The sequence below is a fragment of the Sesamum indicum genome, linkage group LG10 (assembly GCF_026168435.1).
Source record: "Sesamum indicum cultivar Baizhima isolate 11 linkage group LG10, ASM2616843v1, whole genome shotgun sequence".
Lineage (NCBI taxonomy): Eukaryota > Viridiplantae > Streptophyta > Magnoliopsida > Lamiales > Pedaliaceae > Sesamum > Sesamum indicum.
The window spans coordinates 10,181,365-10,205,882 of NC_142666.1; the positions used below are offsets into that span (position 1 = coordinate 10,181,365).

At 43.0% G+C, this 24,518-nt stretch overlaps 2 protein-coding genes across 2 annotated transcripts; both read right to left on the reverse strand.

Annotated features, from left to right (window-relative positions):
• Positions 1-3,439: 3,439 nt before the first annotated feature.
• Positions 3,440-6,269, reverse strand: LOC148786624 (uncharacterized). The gene is made up of 3 exons (XM_088886200.1): positions 5,340-6,269; positions 4,761-5,141; positions 3,440-3,559 (listed from the first exon to the last, which is right to left on the reverse strand). Exons 1-3 carry the CDS (start codon positions 6,267-6,269, stop codon positions 3,440-3,442), a joined length of 1,431 nt encoding a protein of 476 aa, XP_088742326.1.
• A 13,446-nt stretch (positions 6,270-19,715) lies between these two features.
• Positions 19,716-20,417, reverse strand: LOC105180168 (uncharacterized). Its single transcript, XM_011103830.1, has one exon. It carries the CDS (start codon positions 20,415-20,417, stop codon positions 19,716-19,718), a length of 702 nt encoding a protein of 233 aa, XP_011102132.1.
• Positions 20,418-24,518: the final 4,101 nt, after the last annotated feature.

Here is a 24,518-nt window from a genome sequence, read left to right on the forward strand (position 1 = left end):
TGTCGCACTGTGGTTGTGCCATGTGTACCACTCTCCCTGCATGGGTAGTGGTAGTAGTCCTGTATTCTAAATGGCTGCATTAAAGTCTTCCATAGCTGTTCGGATATCCCCTGATGTGCCACATACTTCGCTGAGGTCGCGAACTGCATTAAAGTCCCCTCCAATCATCCATGGGATATCAGCACACTGTATAGCTAAATTTTCCAGGGCATTCCATAATTCTCTCCTATCAACCACCTCAGTAGCTCCATAAGCGACAGTAACAGCAATTGACTCATGTATTGCACGGATAGTAACAAGACAGTATATAAATTGCGTTCCACATTCAACCACAGCAATATCAATAAAACTATCATTCCATGTAATCCACACGCGATTACCAGAAGATCCATAATCCACATACCATTTCCATTGGGGTAAGAGAAAAGATTGAATTTGAGCTGCATTATTAATACGAACACGAGTTTCAAGGAGACCGAGGAATTGTAACCTGAACTCAGCAACGATGTCTTTGACTGCCAACTGATGGTCTCGTTTGTTCAGGCCACGAACATTCCATATTGCTGCATTCAACATGGATCACTAGGTATGGGGCTGCTGTGCTTAGGAACCCGAGACGACTCATCTGTATCATCCAGTAGGTGAAGTGCATCAAAAGTATTATATATAACAAGCGCCTTACCGCTCTCCTCACGACTTGGGCCGGTTGTATCTCTAGTGCACTCACGTCCCTCCCTCTGCTTTCCTACCACTGAAGCTGGTGGTGGTCTGCTATTGTTCCGATCAGGCATATGTGGTGGCCGAGATGGTATATTAGTAGTATCATCATCCTCCCTAGGGTGGTTCCGATTCCGTTCAGGCCTTGTTGGTTCTTGCAGCGTCCCCACTTTGGGTACATATACCGCGATCGGTGGTTTAACTGGTTTTGGTTTGTTGAGAACACAATCTTTAGCAGAGTGTCCCAATGTCATACAACTGTTGCACTTCTGTGGTAGCCATTCGTACTCAACGTCTACTTTACAAGGTGATTCGCCTCCGTCCTCATCTGGATTCATAATTATAATGTGCTTTGGTAAGTTTGAGGTCACATCCAACATTACGCATACACGAGCGAAGTCTAGCCTTGTGCATGCTCTCGTAATTGCATTCGGGTATAGTGGTTTACCCACTCCACTGGCCACCGTACTAAGGCCTTCATCTATCCAGAACTCGACTGGAAGGTGACGAAGTTTTATCCACACAGGAACCTGTGTATGCTGTAGTTTCCTTAAAACCATCCCTGGTTCCCATTTTTGGAGAACAATAGGCTGCCCCTGAAATAGCCACGGCCCTCCTTCAATAACATCTTCCATATCAGCTACTGATTTGAATTGGAGGAAAAAAAATCCATTATTAGTACCAGTGACCTCCTTCAAGCCCGGCCATACAGACATTGCAAACTCTTTCAGATGATGAAAATACGGCCTTTTTCCTAGGAAATACCCCACCGCGGTAGCCCTCCATCGTTTAGATCCTTCGTATAATATCCAATGTTGGTCGCACTATAACCTCTCCATTTTGTACCGTTGGAGCCACATAAGATAAGGTCTTGCAAGTTGAATTATGAAATGCATGAGCAATTTTGTCATTGATAGTCATATTCGAGTTAGCATGCAACGGAATATTCCCAATAAATAGCGGAATCGGAGCCATATTCGTAGCAAAATTGCTGAAATTTTCTATCTTTTTTTTTCTTTTTTGGTAAATGTAAGTTTCATTAAGTAAAATAATTGGTATTCTTAATCGTGCCTTAATGACAAAAAAATTGTGCGACATCATTAGATGCGACCGAACATCTATCTGGGTTGAGTGGTTGCAGCACGGACGATTACGGAACAACTCCATATGGACAGTTGGCGAACATGGAGGATCCTGGGGTTGGAGAAAAATGCTTCGTCTGCGCAGATCTATACAACCAATGGTGGAGCTTCATATTGGAGATGGGAGAAGCTTCTATCTGTGGAAGGATCCATGGCATCAACTTGGACCCCTGCTTCCTAGATTTCCACGCGGACCGAGCTTACTTGGACTTGAAGACTCCACTAAACTTTCTTCGGTCATTGACGGAGGCCAATGGTACTAGCCCCTTATCACGGATCTAGAATGCCTTCAAATCACATATACACTACCCCAGATTCATGGAGGCGATGATAGAATCATTTGGCGATTTCCTGAGGGGCAACCCACTACCCAAGCACTTTACCGACTTTTTTTTTTTTTGCTCGCCTGAACCGAAAGTGGGCTGGACTTCACTACTTTCGGGACCTTTGAAGATTCCACGCCATTCATTTATCTTATGGATGGCTATTCAGGAAAAGTTACCGACAACTGACAGACCATGGCTCACACACCTTGGTGGGTGTATTCTTTGTAACGAGGAGGCATTAGAGACGCATAGCCACCTCTTCTTCCGATGCCGATTCAGTAGATTATGCCTTGCAGCTGTTCGACGGATTATTCGAGTCCCTTGGCCCAACCGGGAATGGGGAAGGGACATCGAATGGGCAACAAGAAAATGGAGAGGGAAGCATATTATTATTATTATTATTATTATTATTATTTTTTTTGGTAAATGTAAATTTCATTAATATAAGTAATGGTACAGTACAACATGTGTTCTTCAATTGGTTTCTCCTTCAACCCAAGGGATACGCCATAATCTATACAATGCTCGTGTACTGATTGTTGAAGGTAAATTGACACTAAGAATTCTGTGTTTGACATCATCAGTGATTAGGATGCTCAAAGTGGCTGGTGTCCTCTCAGTGTGTTCAAATCTCCTCAAATTCCTTTCCCTCCATATGTGGTAGACACATGATGCAAGTAGTGTACGGTAAGCGATATTGACAATGTGTTTACCTCTCCATTTCTGCGTCGCCCACTCAATATCCATTGCCCAATCCCTGTTGGGCCAGTGAAATCGAATCCATCTGCGAATCTCAAGCAGGCACTGACGACTATATCTGCATCGGAAGAATAAGTGTGAATGAGATTCCGTAGCTCCCTCCTCGCACAAGATGCACGCTCCAAGATGAGATAGCCATGGTTTATCCGTGGATGGTAGTTTGCCAAGTATTGCGAGCCATAAAATGAACGAATGACGAGGTATCTTCAGCGAGCCCAAAAGTAGCAAAGACCACTCTACTTTCGGCTCAGGGGGGTCAAATAATCGGTAGAGGGCCTGGGTAGTAGGCTGCCCTCCGTCGAATCTCCATACCACTCGGTCCTCTCCTCCAAAGATAAACGGCAGGTTATGTGTGATTTCCAAACATTCGAAGTCCGTGATGGGGGGCCAATGCCACTCTCCTGCTGAAATCACCGAACTGAGTTTTGCTGATTTTTCAATACCAAGATGATTTGGACCACGAGGGAATTGTTCGATAAGTGGTCCCAAGTGATGCTATGGGTCCTGCCAAATATAGAATCTCCCTCCATTTCCAATTTGGTAGTTCACGATAGTTCGAAGGAAAGGACGGAGCCTGAGCATTCCGCCATCCCCAAGAACCTTCATGTTCACGAACTGTCCAAATCAATGTGTCACGTAACCGGTCTTGGTATAGCCACTGAACCCATATGGATGTCCTGTCACACCGGATTACATCACATAATTTCTTGCTCATTAATGCGCGATTCAAGGTAGAGATGTCTTTGAACCCAAGTCCTCCCTCATCCATTGGCCGACACACATCTTTCCAGGCAACCTTGGCGTAACCATTAGACGTCGTACCCTTCCAAAGGAAGGTCCTCAACCTCTTCTCAATTTCATTGATGACTTTCTTAGGTAATATGAATGCAGATGCCCAATATAAACTCAATGCTGAGAGCACAGATTTGATGATTTGTACCCGACCAGCATATGATAACGAAATCCCTTCCCATCCATTGATACGTGCATCAATTTTTGAAATAAGCGGTTGGCAATCAGAGATAGATAGTCTAGAGGATATTAAAGGAAGACCCAGATACCTCATTGGAAGATGTCCCTCTTGAAAGCCTAAAATCTCCAACATCATGTCTTTCAATTCTTGAGCCGAACGTGAAATGATTAAGTGGCTTTTATGAACATTCAGCCGAAGGCCCGATAATTCCGCAAACCAGTCCAATCCTTCTTTGAAGACTCTGATGGATTCAAGGTCAGCTCTGCAGAAGAGGAGAAGGTCATCTGCAAATCCCAACTGGAACACCTTGGAACTCTCACACTTCCAATGATAAGTGAATTGCATGTCCTGTTCAATTCGTTGCAAGAATCCCAGATGTAAAGCTTCCATAACAAGAACAAACAAATAAGGAGAAAGTGGGTCTCCCTGTCGTAATCCTCTCGCTCCAGAGAAAAATCCATGTGGTTTTCCATTGAGCCCAATCGAGAATGATGTCGTGGATACACACTCCTCAATCCACCTTGTGAACGTAGATGGAAATCCGAACAACTGCAATACTGCTAAAAGGAAGTCCCACTCCACTGTATCATAGGCCTTCCTGATATCCACTTTGAGTGCGCAACTGGGAGGTAGGCGCATCTGGTTATATCTCGAGAATAGTTCCTGTGCTAACATAATATTGTCCCCAATGCTTCTTCCCGGAATAAAAGCTGTCTGACAGGGGCTAACTATCTTGTCCAACAACACGCTAATTCTTTGGACAAGTAGTTTCGCAATGATCTTGTATAAAACATTGCAGCATGAAATTGGTCTAAAGTCATTAACCGACATTGGAGTATGTACCTTTGGGATCAGAGCCAAGATCGTCGAGTTGATCTGCTTCAGAAGTTTTCCGGTAGAAAAGAAATCTAGTACCGCTTTCGCAACTTCTTCCCCCACCACTGACCAAGCCGCTTTGAAGAACCTTGACGAGTAACCATCTGGTCCCGGTGCCTTGTCTTCAGCAATAGCAAACACTGCTTGCTTCACATTGTCCGGTGAGAAAGGTAGGAGTAAATGGTTGGCTTCCTCATCAGTAATACAGTGTCTTGCCCATGGTCTAACGTAACGAATATCCACTGTCCATCGTCGTCTAGTACCTCCTAAGAGGTTCTGATAATATGAGACAAACTCATGTGCGACCTCTTCTTGGTCCAAGTGTGTGTTACCATTCTCATCATTTATCTGCAAGATTCTTCTCATTGCTCGTCTCTGTGCAATCTTATGGAAGAAAACCCGGGAACATTGGTCTCCGTCTTTCATCCACTGCATCTTGGCTCTCTGTTGCAACATGATTTGCTCGAGTTTTGCCGCTTTGGCATAAACGAGTCGACAGCAATGTTCCAGCAGTAAATAGAGCTCATTCTGTCTATCGGAGCTCACCAAATGTTGTGCCTCATCAAGAAAACCTTTGGCTAGTTGGACATTCAGTGTCAAATCCCCCTTATTTCTCCTCTGCAGTCTGAAAACTGGTTTAAGTGCCTTCAGTTTACGTGTCACGGCATACATTGGTACACCAACAATCTCATGATGCCAAATGTTCTGTACAATGGGGATAAAGTCAGGTGAATGGGCGAGATAATTATCAAAGCGAAATATACCTCCATTATGCTGCTGTGTATCCCCATGGAACACCAGTGGTGAGTGGTCAGATGTCCGTGGTGTGAGACTATGATAGGATGATGTAGGGAACCGCGCCAGCCAACGATCATTAATAAGAATTCGGTCCAACTGCTTCCATAAACTCCGCGTGGATGAACTACAATTATGCCATGTGAACCATTCACCTTGCAAAGGAAGTGGAATCAGCCCCGCGTCCAGTATGTCGGCATTAAATTCTTCAGTGGCCATCCTAATATCTCCTGAAATGCCACATACCTCGTTAAGTTCACGTACAGCATTAAAGTCCCCTCCTACCATCCAAGGGATGTCAGAGCACTGCTGAGCGAGTGTCTCCAGTGCAATCCACAAGCTCCGACGGTCAATTACCTCAGATGCACCATAAACAACAGTAATGATAACAGGTTGATTGATAGTCATATTAGTAACCCGACAGTGGATAAACTGATCCCCCAATTCTAGTATATGGACATCAACAATAGTATCGTCCCAAGTTAGCCAGATACGATTTCCAACAGAAGAATAATCGACAAACCATTTCCATTGCGGAAGTAAGAAAGATTGAATACGTACAACATTACTCAATCGAACTCGAGTTTCAAGAATGCCAAGGAAGTGTAACCTGTACTCAGAGACAAGATCCTTTAAAGCGAGCTGATGGTCTCGTTTGTTCAGCCCACGGACGTTCCACATAGCGATGTTCAACATGGATTATTATATAAGGGGCTGCTTGTGTTAGGACCCCCTGGATGTTCATCTGCGTCATCAATTAAGTGCAATGCATCATAGGTATTATAGATAACAATTGCCTTACCCCTCTCATCTTGCTTGGAGTAATTCCGTTCAATATTAATCGCATCGGCTTTGGGTATGTTTACAGCCACTGGTTTTGTCGTCATTTTTTCCTTAACCGGTGGTTTTGGCGGTGGCACCGTGACTTTTGGCACATACACATTTATTGGTGGCTTCGTCGGTTTATGGGTCTTGTTCATTACACAGTCCTTACTCATATGTCCCAGTGTCATGCATGTAGTGCACTTTGGCGGGAGCCATTCGTACTCAATATCAATTTTGCAAGGTGTTTCTCCTCCATCTTCATTTGGTACCATGACAATAATATGTTTGGTAAACTTATGTGTGATATCAATCATCACGCATACACGAGCAAAGTCCAGTCTCGTGCATGCTCTCGTAATCGCGTCTGGGTAGAGAGGCTTACCCACACCACTAGCCACCGTGCTCAAGCCTTCTGTTGTCCAGAATTCCATCGGAAGATGCCTCAATTTTTAGAGGGAAGCATATCATCAATGCAGCATACCGAGCATTACTTGGGTCATTGGTTTACCATTTGTGGCGAGAAAGAAACTCCAGACGGTTCCAACAAACTGAACACCCGCCTAATGTATTGGCTTCTCATATTATTAATGATGTTAGGCAGAGGATTCTGAGCCTTAATCTTTCCAGTTCGATTAGTACATGGGCCCTTTATAGACTATGGCGTATCCCTTGGCCTGTCGAGGGACTACCCACTTAATTGTTGTACTGTACCATTTTTTTTTAATAATGAAATTTACCATTACCGAAAAAAAAAAGATGCCTCAATTTAATCCAAACGGGCACTTGTGTATGCTGCAATTTTCTCATAGCCATACCCGGTTCCCATTTCTGTAGTACTATTGGTTGTCCTTGGAACAGCCATGGTCCCCCTTCTATCACCTCCTCCATATCAATGACAGTTTTAAATTGAAAGTAGAAAAAGCCATTAACAGTCGCTGTTACCTCACGTAATGCGGGCCATACCTAATGCGCATATTCCTTCAAATGATGATAATAAGGTCTTTTTCCCAGAAAGTATCCAACTGCAGTAGTTTTCCACCGTTTAGATCCTTCACGCACAATATCCAAGGATGGACGAACGATAGTCTCCCCATTTTGTATGGTAGGGGCAATGAATGATAGTGTTTTCTGTGTTGAGTTATTAAATGCATTGGCAATTTTGTCATCAACGTAAGCATTCGAATTTGCTTGCAACGGAATGTTTCCGATATATAATCCCGTAGTAATAGGACACAAATGTGTGGCAAGAGGGCTGTTTTTTTCCACATCATTGCTGATGTCACAGCCTGCATCATCAACGGAAGCATATTATTAATTCAGCCTATCGAGCACTACTTGGATCACTCGTCTACCATATATGGCGAGAAAGAAACTTGAGACGATTCCAGCAAATTGAGCATCCGGCAAACGCTTTGGCTTCTTTCATTGTAGATGATATTAGACAGAGGATCTTGAGTATTAATATGTCTAATTCCATTAGCACAATTGCTCTTTACAGATTGTGGCGTATCCCTTGGCCTGTCGATGGATAAACCAATTGACTGTTGTACTGTAACTTTATTATCTTAATGCAAATTACATTTACCAAAAAAAATAATTGTACAGTACAACAATGTGATCATCAGTTGGTTTCTCCCTCGACAGGCCAAGGGATACGCCATAGTCTAAATAATGCTCGTGTACTGACTGATGTAGGTAGAGTAATGCAAAGGATTCGTTGTCTAATATCCTCAACTATCAATAAAGCCATGGTGGTAGCTGTCCTCTCGGTGTGCTCGAATCTTCTCAAGTTTCTCTCCCTCCAGATGTGATAAACGAAGGCTGCTAATAGTGCTCGATAAGACATGTTAACAATGTGTTTACCCCTCCATCTCAGGGAAGCCCACTCAACATCCGTTTGCCAGTCTCTATTGGGCCAATAAAATCGTACCATTCTGCGGATTGCTACAAGACACTGACGACTAAATCTGCACTGAAAGAATAGGTGTCCATGTGTCTCTATCGCTCCCTCGCTGCACAGAATACAAGGGCCAAGGTGTGTTAGCCATGGTTTGTCCGTCGTGGCTAGCTTGCCAAGAATAGCAAGCCATAAGATGAATAAATGGCGTGGAATTTTCAGAGATCCCGAAAGTAGTGAAGACCATCCTACTTTTGGTCCTGGGGGATCAAATAATTTGTATAGAGCTTGAGTTGTGGGATGTCCTTGCTCAAATCTCCAAATAATACGATCCTCCCCTCCATGGATCGTGGGTAATGCATGTGTTATCTCCAAACACTCAAAATCTGTGATAAGAGGCCACTGCCACTCTCCTCCACTAATCACCGTATTGAGTTTAGCTGATTCCTCCATTCCGAGTAGTCTCAGTCCCCGTGGAAATGTGTTACTTAGAGGGCCAATATAATGCCACGGGTCTTGCCAAAGATAAAATCTCCTCCCGTCCCCTATCCGATAGTCGACCATAGGCCGGAGGAAAACCCTTAGACGTAGGATTTTCCGCCAACCCCATGAACCTCCATGCTCCCGAATCATCCAAATAGAGGTGTCTCGTAACCGACCCTGGTAAAGCCATTCAACCCATATTGAGGTCCTATCGCACCTGATGATATCACAGAGTTTCTTCATGATTAGTGCACGATTCACGTTAGAAATATCCTTGAATTCTAGTCCTCCCTCATCTTTCGGCCGACATAGATCCTTCCATGCTACCTTTGCATAACCACTAGTTGTAGTCCCCTTCCACAAGAAAGTTCGCAGTCTCTTCTCAATTTCGTTAGTAACTTTCTTTGGCAATATGAATGCCGAAGCCAATATAAACTCAGCGACATGAGTACAGATTTTATGATTTGCACCCTACCGGCATATGAAATAGCCATACCCTCCCAACCAGCAATACGTTTATCAATTTTCAACAGTAATGGTTGACAATCAGCAATCGTTAATCGAGAAGATAAGAGTGGTAACCCCAAGTACCTCATTGGTAAGACTCCCTCTTGAAATCCGAGTGCTGCCAGCATTGCCTCGCGTAGTCCTTGTGTTGAACGTGAGATAATAAGATGGCTTTTTTGCACGTTTAGCCTGAGCCCCAACCATTCAGCAAAGCGATCTAATCCATTTTTGAAGACTCCAATAGATTCCATATCAGCACGACAGAATAGCAGCAAATCATCAGCAAACCCCAGCTGAAAAACCCTGGCTGCATCACACTTCCAATGGAAGGAAAATAATTCATCCTGATCAATCAACTGTAGGAAACCCAAATGTAGGACTTCCATCACAATCACAAACAGGTACGGCGATAGAGGGTCACCTTGTCGAAGCCCTCTAGCCCCTCTAAAGAAACCATGAGGTTTCCCATTTAGCCCAACAGAATATGAGGGTGTTGTGATACACGCCTCAATCCACTTCACGAATGTAGAGGGGAACCCATATAACTCCATTACAGCAATTAGGAAATCCCACTCCACCGTATCATATGCCTTTCGAATATCCACTTTTAAAGCACACCTGGGTGGTAGTCGAGCCAGGTTATATCCCGTAAACAGCTCCTTTGCCAACATAATATTATTGCATATGCTTCGTCCAGGCACAAACACCGCTTGGCACGAACTTATAAGGTTGTCCACTATCACACTCAGTCGTTGAACAATGAGCTTGGCAATAATCTTATATAATACATTGCAACAAGATATAGGTCGAAAATCACCAACTGTCATAGGGGAGTGTACCTTTGGTATGAGTGCCAAAAGTGTAGTATTTATCTGGTTCAGAATTCGGCCCGTATTAAAGAATTCCAGCACTGCCGAAGACACCTCCTGCCCTATTATAGGCCATGAAGCTTTGAAGAAACCCGATGAATACCCATCTGGTCCCGGTGCCTTATCCTCAGCAATGTCAAAAACTGCCTGTTTGACATCCGCTATTGTGAATGGTAAGAGTAAAGAGTTAATGTCTTCTTGATTCAATGTATATCTGGTCCAAGGTCGCAAGAATCGAAGATCTATCACATCTCGTCGTTGCTCCCCCCCAAGTAGAGTTTGGTAGAATGTTACAAACTCATTTATTACTGCTTCTGGATCTGTGTGAGTGGCTCCGTGTTCATCATTGATTTGTAAGATTCTCCTCGCTGATCTTCTTTGAGCAATCTTACGAAAGAACACCCGGGAGCATTGGTCACCCCCTTTCATCCACTGCATTTTTGCACGCTGTTGAAGCATAATCTGTTCAAGTTTGGCTGCTTTAGCTAGTACAATCCGGCAGCAGTGTTCTAGCTGTAAGAATAGTTCATTTCGTCTGTTAGAACTAACAAGTAATTGCGCTTTCTCAAGAAACTCTTTAGCTAGCTGGATATTTTGAGATAAGTCCCCCTTTTTTCTCCTCTGCTCTCTAAACACCGGTTTTAATGCTTTAAGTTTCCTTGTTACCGCATACATAGGCACCCCTATGATGTGGTGTTGCCAAATCCGCTGCACACTGGGAATAAAATCTGGTGATTGTGTGAGGTAGTTATCAAATCGAAACATACCTCCATATTGTTGCTGATTATCTCCGTATAACACCAGCGGTGAGTGGTCTGAAGTACGTGGTGTGAGGCTGGTATAAAATGATGTTGGAAACCGAGCCATACATCTATCATTAATCAGCATTTGGTCTAATCTTTTCCAAAGATTTCGTGGACTTGCGCTGCAATTATGCCATGTATACCATTCTCCCTGCATGGGTAATGGTAATAAACCCGCATTCTGAACGCATCGATTAAATTCTTCCATTGCCATTCGTATGTCTCCTGATGCTCCACATATTTTACTAAAATCTCGCACCGCATTGAAATCTCCTCCAATAAGCCACGGGATATCAACACTCTGCATGGCAATAGTTTCTAAATAATTCCATAACTCTCTCCTTTCTGCCACTTCCGTAGCTCCATAAATCACAGTGATGGCAACTGACTCATGCAGTGACCGTATATAAACAATGCAGTGGATAAATTGTGTACTACAGTTAACTACTTCAACATCAATGGAATTCTCGTTCCATGCAATCCAAATCCGATTACCAATTAATCCATAGTCCACAAACCATTTCCAATGAGGTAATAAGTAAGATTGAATAGCAACAACGTTATTAATACGAGTACGAGTTTCAAGAAGACCAAGAAACTGTAACCTGAATCATCAACAATGTGCTTCACTGCTAGCTGATGGTCTCTTTTGTTCAGGCCACGAACATTCCATATTGCTGCATTCAACATGGATCACCAAGCATGGGGTTGCTTTGATTAGGACCCCGAGACATCTCATCTGCATCATCAAGTAAGTGTAGAGCATCAAACGTATTATATACAATAATCTCCTTACCCTTCTCCTCTCGACTCATCCTCACGCCACCACCTCGATGAGGTTCACGCTCATCTCTCTGTTTATCTACCTCTCGAGCTAGTGGTATCATCTCCTGAGCAGGCAGTGGTGGTGACCTCACAGGTCCCGTTTTAGGAATGTAAACGGCGACCGGTGGTTTTATTGGTTTGGATGGTTTATTTAGCACACAGTTCTTGGCCGAGTGGCCTAACGTCATACAACTAGTACATTTGGGAGGAATCCACTCATATTCCACGTCAATTTTGCATGGTGTCTCTCCTCCTTCCTCGTCAGGCGTCATAATGATAATATGTTTAGGTAATGTCGAGCTTACATCCAACATCACGCATACACGAGCGAAGTCCAGTCTCATGCATGCTCTCGTAATCGCATCCGGATATAAAGGTTTGCCAATACCACTAGCCACCGTACTGAGGCCCTCATCAGTCCATAATTCTACTGGCAAGTGTCTCAATTTTATCCAAACAGGGACTTGTGTATGTTTTAATTTCCTCATCACCATCCCGGACTCCCATTTTTGCAACACAATAAACAACCACGGTCCTCCTTCAATTGCTTCTTCCATATATGCAACAGTTTTGAACTGGAAGAAAAAAAATCCGTTCATTGTGGCCTTTACCTCCCGGAGTCCAGACCAGACAGAGAAGGCAAAATCTTTAACATGATAAAAGTACGGTCGTTTTCCAAGAAAATAACCAACCGCAGTGGTCTTCCACTTGGTTGATCCATTGCGTATAGCTTCCATCGTTGGTCTCACAACCACTTCCCCATTTTGTATTGTAGGAGGTATATATGATAGAGTCCTCCGAGATGATTTATTAAAAGCGTCCGCAATTTTGTCATCAATGCCCATATTCGTATTTGCATTCAATAGAATATTACCCACAAACAATCCCTTAGGAAATGAGCGCACTTGTGTAGAGATAGGGCTTTTTTTTTCCAACATCATTGTTGACATATTAGTGACATCAGCATGTACATTATGCATGACATCAGCATCCACATCATGCATGACATCATATGATACATCATGCATGACATCAGCATCTCCTCCCAAGTCAACTGCTGCGTCATGAGCATCTTCCTCCACGTCATTGCTTACCGGTTCCACGTCAGCATGCTGTACAGCCGGGATCTTATCTGTCATCATCGGAGGTCTATTTTCTGTCGCCGGAATCTACCCAGAATCCGACGAAGACCGATTCTCCGGTGAAGTACTAAAACCAGTAACCGCAGTAGTATTGTTCATCTCATCCGCCTGTTTTCCGGTCAGAATGTTGCGACGCGGCGGAATAGAGCATCGCCAAGGGTTTCGGAATCTGATATACGATGGCACAGCCACAGATCTGTAACTTCGACCGAATTTAGCTTCCCATCGGATTTTGAGATTGTTGAGTGCTTCCATTGATGTCTCATCTCCGTCCAAAACCTTATTTGCAAGCATCATAAATTCCTCAAAATTGAATTCGGCCGGCGAACGACTTCCAGTGCTTCCACCATTAACGGCTTTAGAAGTAGCACCGTCAATGAACCCTATTTTAGATTTCTCATGTACAGTCGTCAAGCTGTGATTATTTTCCATGGTTGAGTTTTTTCCATCTCCTTCAATAGTTTTGCAGCCCTCAGTTGTCGAAAAAATCTCATCATGCGTCAGTTTTTTTGTTTGTGTCCGTTCATCTTCCTCAGCCGCACTTTTTCCAGAAAACCCTAGTTTTTGCTGTACTTCGAAATCCTTCATAATCAGGCCTAAATCCATGTTTTTCCGCATCAAAAATTCATTTTCGTCCTCTGCAATCCTTGGATCGTCTTCCCCCATCGTCTGTTTGGCAGAGCTGGACAGAATCGCTTCATCTTCCATATGTGTCTGTTCGGTTTCCTTGGCGGCGCAAAACCCTAGTTTTTCAGATGATGAAACAGTGTACCCAATCTCTCCTTTTCCGGCCAGAAATCTGCTTTTGCCTTCGCCAATACCATGCGACGAAGGATTGGAGTCTTCCTCTTCCAATCGTTCACTCATCGTCTTCTCGGGTTCTGCCGGAAAAACATGCTGTTCGCCGGAAATATGACTAACTTCTTGCCGGCCATCATCACCTTCCCCCTCCTCGCCGTCGGCCGGAGCCCCCTCCTCATCGCCGGTCGGTGATTTTGTGGCTAGGGCATGTGTGTGTGTGTTTAGTGGTGTACTAGTGTGTGTGACAGAATAGAGAGAATTTTGAGAGTACATCAGCAGTGACATCACAGTCTGCATCAGCAATGACATCACAATCTGCATCATTAGTGACATCACAGTCTGCATCAGCAGTGACATCACAATCTGCATCAGCAGTGACATCACATTCTTCATCAGCAATGACATCAGCAGAACAGTCAGCAACTGCGTCAGCCACTACATCATCAATTACCGGCGCCACATCATCATGCACCCGCTCCACGTCAGCCCTAGCAATCGCCGGTTGGACTTCTGATTTTCTCGCCGGAATCAGTTCGGAAACTGAACCAGCACCCCTGTACAGCTTTTTCGATGCGGAACCACCATCAAAGTCGCCGGAAAGTCGGGTTTTCGCCGGCAGCAAACCCATTTTCAAACCAGAGCAGTTTCCGACCGTTTTTTCTCCATCCCCCGCCGGAATCAGCGTTCTCCATGGCGTGCGTTCGACGATCGGTGGTGCCTTATGTGGTGCTGTTGCCGGAAAACAGCGAGTAAAGGCCTCCTTCCCAAAGTGACGTTTCCACTTCGATTTAAGTTCTTCCAGCACCGTTCTCGATTCACGATCGCCGGCGTCGATAACAGTGTTGGCTAGACGAAGAAACTCCACCATATTGAACACCCCTTCCTGCTGTCCGCCATTGTCGCCGTTCAAGGTTGCGCCATTAAACCCTAGAATAGGGCGGCGCACCTTGTCTCCTTCATTCCCAGCCAAGTTAGAAGCTTTATGAACTGGAATGGTGTCACTACCCTCAGAGATCATCAACTGTTCGTCTGTCATGGCCAAAACGACTGGAGTCGGTTCGTCTTCCTCACGTGTCTGTTCACTATCCGCGACGGCACAAAACCCTAGATCTGAGTCTATCAAATCCGTACTAGAAAGGTCGCCTTTTCCGGCCAAAAACCGTCCATTACCTTCACTAAATCCATGGCAGCAAGTAGGAGAATCAGTTTCGTCTGAAACCGCCTCCGATCGGCCACCCAACAGTCGCGTCTTTTCGATTTCCGCCATGAACACATGTTGCTCGCCGGAACCAGTCGTCGGTCTTCAGTTTCCGGTCGTCCCCCATCACCGTCCTTCTCCTCCTCGTCGGTCGGAGCCCGTCCCTCATCACCGGCGGTGGTTGTGGTTGCTAGGGCAAGTGTATGTGATTTTTGTGGTGTAGTAGTGTGTGAGAGAGAATAGAGAGGATCCATTTTTTAGAGAGAGAATTTTTTGTTGTCTTATACTGTTTTGCACTTTACACACATCCTTCCACGCTACCTTGGCGTATCCCGACGTAGAAGTGCCTTTCCCCTCACTTTATCCTCCACCACCACCACGGTCTTATGTTTCTTTTCTCTCTCCTCGGCGACTGGTGGAGGGGGAAACAAGCTTGTTTCTCTTTTGTACTAACTTGTACTTATTATTATGCTTAGCAAATTTACCAAACAAATGCTTGGGTCTTGCTTGACCAACGTTTGGGTCAAGTTTCGACGAATTCTGAAAACGTTCAAAATTTAGCTGATTTGCACGGTTTTATTAAAGCTAATTTGTTTCCCTTTTATACTAACTTATAGTTATTATTTCGCTTAGGAACTTTAACACACAAATTCTTGGGTCTAGACTTTCGTTTGGGTCAAGTTTCGTCGAATTCTAAGAACGCTTAAAATTTAGCTGTTTTGCACGGTTTATTGAAACAAGCTTGTTTCCCTTTTATACTAACTTGTAGTTATTATTTAGCTTAGAACATTTAACATACAAATTCTTGGGTCTAGACCTACGTCTGAGTCAAGTTTCGTCGAATTCTGAGAATGCTCAAAATTTAGCTGTTTTCCACGATTTTATTAAAATAAGTTTGTTTTATACTAACTTGTAGTTATTATTACGATTAAGAAATTTACAGCACAAATGCTTGGGTCTAGACCAACGTTTGGGTCAATTTTCATCGAAGTCTGAGAACGTTCAAAATTTAGCTGTTTTGCACGGTTTTATTGAAACAAGTTTGTTTCCCTTTTATACTAACTTGAAGTTATTATTACACTTAGCAAATTTGCAACATAAATACTTGGGTCTAGACCAACATTTGGGTCACCTTTCGTCGAATTCTGAGAATATTCAAATATAGCTGTTTTGCACGGTTTTATTAAAACAAGCTTGTTTCCCTTTATATTTACTGGTAGTTATTATTTCGTTTGGGTCAAGTTTGGTCGAATTCTTGTATCTCATGACATCATTCTCGATTGGGCTCAATGGAAAATCTCATGGGTTCTTTTCTGGAGCGAGAGGACTACGACAGGGAGACCCACTTTCTCCTTATCTGTTTGTTCTTGTTATGGAAGCTTTACATCTGGGATTCTTGCAACGAATTGAACCGGACATCCAATTCACTTATCATTGGAAGTGTCAGAGTTGTAAGGTTTTTCAGATGGGATTTGCAGACGACCTCCTCTTATTCTGCAAAGCTGACTTAGACTCCATCAGAGTCTTCAAGGAGGGATTGGACTGGTTTGCAGAGTTGTCGGGCCTTCGGCTGAATGTTCAAAAAAGTCACTTAATCATTTCACATTCGGCTCAAAATTTGAAAAACCAGATGTTGGAGGTTTTGGGCTTTCAGGACGGCCACCTTCCATGAGGTATCTGGGTCTTCCCTTAATCTCGTCCGGGTTGTCCATCTCTGATTGCCAACCGCTTATCTCAAAAATTGATGCATGTATTAATGGATGGGAAGGGATTTCATTATCATATGCTGGGCAGGTACAAATCATCAAATCCGTGCTTTCAGCATTGAGTTTATATTAGGCTTCTACATTCATATTATCTAAGAAAGTCATCAATGAAATCGAGAAGAGGTTGAGGACTTTCCTATGGAAGGGTACAACGTCTAGTGGTTACGCCAAGGTAGCCTGGAAAGATGTGTGTCGACCGATGGATGAGGGGGGACTTGGGTTCAAGGACATCTCCACCTTGAATCGCGCATTAATGAGCAAGAAATTATGTGATGTTATCCAGTGTGACAGGACATCCATATGGGTTCAGTGGCTCTACCAAGACCGATTACGTGATAGATCGATTTGGACTATCCGTGAACATGGAGGTTCTTGGGGATGGCGAAAAATACTCAGGCTTCGTCCTTTCCTTCGCTCTATCGTCGATTACCAGACTGGAAATGCAAATAAATTCTTTGTTTGGCAGGACCCGTGGCATCACTTGGGTCCACTTATCGATCGGTTCCCTCAAGGTCCTCGCCATATTAGACTTGAAGGATCAGCAAAACTTAGTTCGGTGATTTCAGCAGGAGAATGGCAATGGACTACCATCACGGACTTTGAATGTTTGGAGATCACACATAACCTACCGCTTATTTTTGGAGGTGAGGATCGGGTGGTGTGGAGATGTGACGAAGGGCAACCTACTACTCAGGCCCTCTACCGATTATTTGATCACTCTGAGCCAAAAGTAGGATGGTCTTCACTACTTTCGGGCTCCTTGAAGATTCCTCTTCATTCGTTCATCTTATGGCTCGCAATCCTTGGCAAACTACCTACCACGACAAATCATGGCTATCTCACCTGGGGGTGTGCATATTGTGCGATGAGGGAGCTACTGAATCTCATCCACATTTATTCTTCCGATGCAGATTTAGTCGTCAGTGCCTTTATGAGATTCGCAGAAGGATTCACTTTCACTAGCCCAATAGAGATTGGGCAACAGATATTGAATGGGCGACACGAAAATGGCGAGGTAAGCACATTATTAATAGCACTTACCGTACAGTACTTGCATCGTGTGTCTACCACATATGGAGGGAGAGGAACTTAAGGAGATTTGAACATACTGAGCGGACACCGGCCACTTTGAGTATCCTAATCATCGATGACGCCAGGCAGAGGATTCTTAGCGTTGATTTAGCATCGTCAGTCAGTACACGAACATTGTATAGATTATGGCGTATCCCTTGGGTAGAGGGAGAAACCATTTGATGATCACATGTTGTACTATAGAATTACTCTTTATTAATCAAAAGTTAGCTGTTTTGCACGGTTTTATTAAAGCAAGTTTGTTTCCCTTTTATAGTAACTTGTAGTTATTATTACGCTTAGCAAATTTACGACACAAATGCTTGGGTTTAGACCAACGTTTGGGTCAAGTTTCGTCGAATTCTGAGAACGTTCAAAATATCGTTGTTTTGCACTATTTTATTAAAACAAGTTTGTTTCACTTTTATATTTACTTGTAGTTATTATTACACTTAGCAAATGCATAACACAAATACTTGGGTCTAGATCTACGTTTGGGTCAAGTTTCGTCGAATTCTGAGAACGTTAAAAATTTAGTTGTTCTGCACAGTTTTATTTAAGCAAGTTTGTTTCCCTTTAATACTAACTTGTAGTAACTATTACCCTTAGCAAATTTACAATACAAATTCTTTGGTCTAGACCAACGTTTGGGTCAAGTTTCATCGAATTCTGAAAATATTCAAAATTTAACTGTTTTGCACGGTTTTATTAAATCAAGTTTGTTTCCCTTTTATAGTAACTTGTAGTTATTATTTCGCTTAGGAAATTTAACCCACAAATTCTTGGGTCTAGACCTAAGTTTGGGTCAAGTTTTTTTTTTTTTTCGGTAAAGGTAAGTTTCATTAAGTAAATAATAGTACAGTACAACAGTCAAATTTGGTTCAAGTTTCGTCGAATTCTGAGAACGCTCAAAATTTAGCTGTTTTCCACGGTTTTATTAAAACATGTTTGTTTTCCTTTTATAATAACTTGTAGTTATTATTACGCTTAACAAATTTACAACACAAATGCTTAGGTCTAGACCAACGTTTGGGTCAAGTTTCGTCGAATTCTGCGAATGTTCAAATTTTAGCTGTTTTGCACGTTTTTATTAAAACTAGTTTGTTTCCCTTTTATACTAACTTGTAGTTATTATTATGCTTAACAAATTTACAACACATACTTGGGTCTAGACCAACATTTGGGTCAAGTTTCGTCGAATTCTAAGAACGTTCAAAATATAGCTGTTTTGCACGGTTTTATTAAAGCAAGTTTGTTTCCGTTGTATACTAACTTGTAGTTATTATTACGCTTAGAAAATTTATCACACAAATTCTTGGGTCTAGACCTTCGTTTGGGTCACGTTTCGTCGAATTCTAAAATGCTCAAAATTTAGCTGTTTTGCACGAATTATTGAAACAAGCTTGTTTCTCTTTTATACTAACTTGTAGTTATTATTACGCTTATCAAATTTACCACAGAATTGCTTGGGTCTTGACCAACGTTTGGGTCAAGTTTTTTTTTTCGGTAAAGGTAAGTTTCGTTAAGTAAATAATAGTACAGTACAACAGTCAATTGGCTATCCCTCGACAGACCAAGGGATGCGCTATAGTCTATAAAGAGCACATGTACTAATGGACCTAGGTAGATTGACACTCAAAATCCTCTGTCTAATATCGTCAACAATAAAAGAAGCCAATATCTTTTCTGAATGCTCAATCTGTTGGAACCGTCTCGAGTTTCTTTCCCGCCATATATGGTAAACGAATGACCCAAGTAGCGCTCTATATGCAATATTGATGATATGTTTCCCGCTCCATTTCCTAGTTGCCCATTCCACATCCCTTGCCCATTCTCTATTGGGCCACGTTAATCGAATAATTTGTCGTAGTGCTGAGAGGCATCGTCTACTGAATCGACATCGAAAGAACAAGTGGGAATGTGTCTCGTCTACGTCCCCATCACAAAGAATACACCCTCCAAGGTGTGAACCACGGTTTATCCGTTGTAGGTAATTTTTCCAGAATAGCCATCCATAAGATAAAGGAATGTCGTGGAATCTTCAACGAACCTGAAAGTAGTGAAGTCCATCCTACTTTTGGTCCTGGTGGGCAAAGAAGCCAGTACAGAGCTTGGGCAGTGGGATGCCCATCGGGAAACCGCCAAATGATTCTATCCTCACCACCATGAATCAGGGGTAATGTGTATATAATCTGAACGCATTCCAATTCAGTAATGAGAGGCCAGTGCCATTGGCCGTCAACTATAACCATATGAAGCTTTGTAGATTCATCAAGCCCAAGTAGTCTCGGTCCATGTGGAAATCTAGTAATCAGGGGTCCAAGATGATGCCATAGATCCTTCCAAAGATAGAAGCTTCTCCCATCTCCAATTTGCAGCTCCACCATTGGTTGGATGAGGTTGCGTAGTCGAAGCATCTTTCTCCAAGTCCACGATCCTCCCTTCTCATCAACTGTCCAAATGGAATTATTTCGATGTCGTCCACGCTGTAGCCACTCTACCCAGATAGACGTTCGGTCACATCTAATGACGTCACACAATTTCTTTGTCATTAGAGCTTGGTTGAGTATACCAATATCTTTTATACCCTGTCCCCCTTCCACCATCGGTTTTGCAAACATCTTTCCATGCAACTTTGGCATATCCTGTGCCTGAAGTGCCTTTCCAGAGGAATAGTCGTAGGCGTTTCTCCACTTCCTTAATAACCGCCTTCGGTAATATGAATGCAGAAGCCCAATACAAGCTCAATGCTGAAAGAACTGTTTTTATGATTTGTACCCGACCAGCATATGATAATGACATTCCCTCCCAACCAGCAATACGAGCATCAATTTTAGATAAAAGTGGCTGACAATCAGAGATAGAAAGCCTAGATGAGATTAGAGGTAGGCCCAAGTACCTCATTGGGAGTTGCCCCTCCTGGAAGCCCAAGATCGATAGTAGTTGTTCTTTCCTTTCTTGTGCAGACTGGGAGATAATTAGGTGACTCTTTTGAATATTCAACCGGAGGCCCGACCATTCTGCAAACCTGTCCAGTCCCACCTTTAGGGTTCTAACCAAGTCCTTGTCAGCTTTACAAAAGAGGAGGAGATCATCTGCGAATTCTGAGAACGTTCCAAATTAGCTGATTTGCATGATTTTATTAAAGCAAGTGTGTTTCCCTTTTATACTTACTTATAGTTATTATTTCGCTTAGAAAATTTAACACACAATTTATTTATTTTTTTTTGGGTAAATGTAATTTTCATTAAGTAAAAAATGGTATAGTACAACAAAGTGATCATGAGGTGGTTTCTCCCTCGATAGGCCAAGGGATACGCCATAGTCTATACAAAGCTCGTGTACTAACAGAACTAGCTAATGAAATACTAATGATCTGCTGCCTGACATCATCAACTATCAATAACGCCATGGTGCTCGGAGTCCTCTCAATGTGCTCAAAACGTCTCAGGTTTCTCTCCTTCCAAATGTGGTAAACAGAAGATGCTAGTAGTGCTCGATAAGTTATGATAACGATGTGCTTACCCCTCCATCTGCGAGAAGCCCACTCAATGTCGTTCGCCCAGTCTCTATTGGGCCAATGCAATCGTACCTTTCTCCGAATTGCTGTGAGACACTGTTAGCTAAATCTACACTGGAAGAAAAGGTGTGAATGTGTCTCTATTGCCCCCTCGTTACAAAGTATGCAATCGCCGAAGTGAGATAACCATGGTTTGTCTGTCGTAGGCAGCTTGCCAAGAATAGCAAGCCATAGGATGAATAAGTGACGTGGACCTTAACACACAATTTTCTTGGGTCTGAACCTTCGTTTGCGTTAAGTTTCGTCGAATTCTAAGAACGCTTATAATTTAGCAGTTTTGCACGGTTTATTGAAACAAGCTTGTTTCCCTTTTATACTAACTTGTAGTTATTATTTCGCTTAGGAAATTTAAACACACAAATTCTTGGGTCTACACCTACGTTTGGGTCAAGTTTCGTCGAATTTTGAGAATGCTCAAAATTTAGCTTTTTTGCACGTTTTTATTAAAACTAGTTTGTTTCCCTTTTATACTAACTTGTAGTTATTATTAGGCTTAACAAATTTACAACACATACTTGGGTCTAGACTAACGTTTGGGTCAAGTTTCGTCGAATTTTGAGAATGTTCAAAATTTAGCAGTTTTGCACGGTTTTATTAAATCAAGTTTGTTTTCCTTTTGTACTAACTTGTATACGCTTAGAACATTTACAATACAAATGCTTGGGTCTAGAGCTGCGATTGGGTCAAGTTTCGTCGAATTCTGAGTACGTTCTAAAGTTAGTTGTTTTGCATAGTTTTATTAAAGCAAGTTTGTTTCCCTTTTACACTAACTTGTAGTTGTTATTACGCTTAGCAAATTTACAACACCAATACTTGGATTTAGACCAACGTTTGGATCAAGTTTCGTCGAATTCTGAGAACGTTCAAAATATCGCTGTTTTGTGCTGTTTTATTAAAACAAGTTTGTTTCCCTTTTATACTAACTTGTAAGTATTATTACGCTTAGGAAATTTACCACACAAATTCTTGGGTTTAGACCAATGATTGGGTCAAGTTTCGTCGAATTCTGAAAACGTTCAAAAGTTAGCTGTTTTGCACGGTTTTATTAAAATAAGTTTGTTTCCCTTTTATATTTACTTGTAGTTATTATTTTTTTTTTGGTAAATATAAGTTTCATTAAGTAAAATAAAATAATAGTACAGTACAACAATGTGGTTATCAGCGAATTCACAAAGGAAAAAATGGACCACAAAAATTCTCTCTCTAAAACACACACTAGCACACCATATCAAACACGCACTAATACACTATCCATGCACATGGCCGCCGGAGATGAGGAGGACGAAGGTGACGCTTCAGCCAGTGATGGGGATATCGAAAAAGTGGGAGGCCGACGATTGGTGACCGGCGATGGCGAGGATAGCTACCATAGAAAAACTGGAAAAACCACGCGGCTTTTAGTTCAAACCGCGCCTTTCACCGGCGACTTTCAGGCGAACAAATCGGAACCGATGATTGGGGAGACATCAACATTAATTGCGCATGGGAAAAGAGGAGGCTTGGAGATGGAGAAAGCGGCTGTTTCGGCGCCGCAACTACTAGGGTTTGCCGCGTCCTCGAACGTGGAAAAAGCGGCCGTTTCGGTGCCGCAATTGCTCGGAATTGATGCGCCATTGGACACGGGAAAGGAGGCTGCTTCGGCGTCGAATTTGCTTGGGTTTGATGCGCCATTGGAACCACAAGCGGTTGATGAAACCGAACAGCCGCGGGCACGAGTTTACGCAGAAAACGAACAGTCGCCGGACGAATATGTAACGTCGCCGGTATCTTTGGCGACCGATGCAAATACTACCGGCTTTGCAGAGGTTGGAGATGAAGGACTGTTGAGAAAAGAAGCAACAATACAGGCGTCATCGTTAGGGTTTGGTGAAGCTCCATCTTCCATTAATGGCGGACGAAGGTTTGAGCCTTTCAACCTTGAAGAGTTCTTGCGATTGGCGAACGCGGTCATTGACAAAGGCGACGAGAAAACCATTGCAGCGCTTAGAGATCTGAAAGATAGATGGAAGGAGAGATTCCGAAGCATACCGTCGCTGCGTTCGTTCGTTGAGAGTAGAGGAGCGCCGTCACGAGTTAGCAAGCTACGACCGGCATTGAGATGCCTTCTGCCGTCGGGAATGAACAGCGGGGAATCGGAAAATGCATTGATATCATCTGATTCAGAAAAACAGTCATCGGCGATTGGGATTTCCGCCGGAAACGCGACTGTTTTGCCGGCGACGGGTGAACGGCGAGTTCCACATCTGGCTGACGTGGCCATTGTTGGTGACGGGGATGGTGAGTTGGCAGCTGCTATGGCGGATGATGTGGAAGGTGACGTCACTGATGATGCTAGGATGACCTCTGATGACATCACTGCTGACATCACTTCAGATGACATCACTGCTGAGATCACTACAGATGGCATCACTGCTGATGCAGGCATGACAGCATCAACTGTTGATGTCATAGATGATGTCACTCTGCACAAGAAGACAAGAAAACAGTTTTCTAACTTTTCTAGCTTTCCAACTGGATTGTTTGTTGGAAATATTCCGTTACACGCATGTTCGGACACGATTATCAATGACAAAATAGCTCATGCATTCCATAACTCCACTCGCAAGACCCTATCCTATGTGGCTCCAACAATACAAAACGGGGAGGTAATAGTGCGACCAACATTGGATATTATACGCAATGGGTCTAAACGATGGAGGGCCACCGCTGTCGGATACTTCCTTGGGAAAAGACCGTACTTTTACCATTTGAAGGAATTTGCAATGTCAGTATGGCCGGACTTGAAGGAGGTCACGGGTACAAATAATGGTTTCTTTTTCTTACAATTCAAATTAGTCGCAGCTATGGAAGATGTCATTGAAGGAGGGCCGTGGTTATTTCAGGGGCAGCCTATTGTTCTTCAAAAATGGGAACCGGGGATGTTATTAAGGAAACTACAGCATACTCAAGTTCCTGTGTGGATCAAATTACGTCACCTTCCAGTCGAGTTATGGACAGATGAAGGCCTTAGTACGGTGGCCAGTGGAGTGGGTAAACCACTTTACCCGGATGCAATTACGAGAGCATGCACGAGACTGGACTTCGCTCGTGTATGCGTAATGTTGGATGTGACCTCAAATTTACCGAAGCACATTATAATTATGATACCGGATGAGGATGGAGG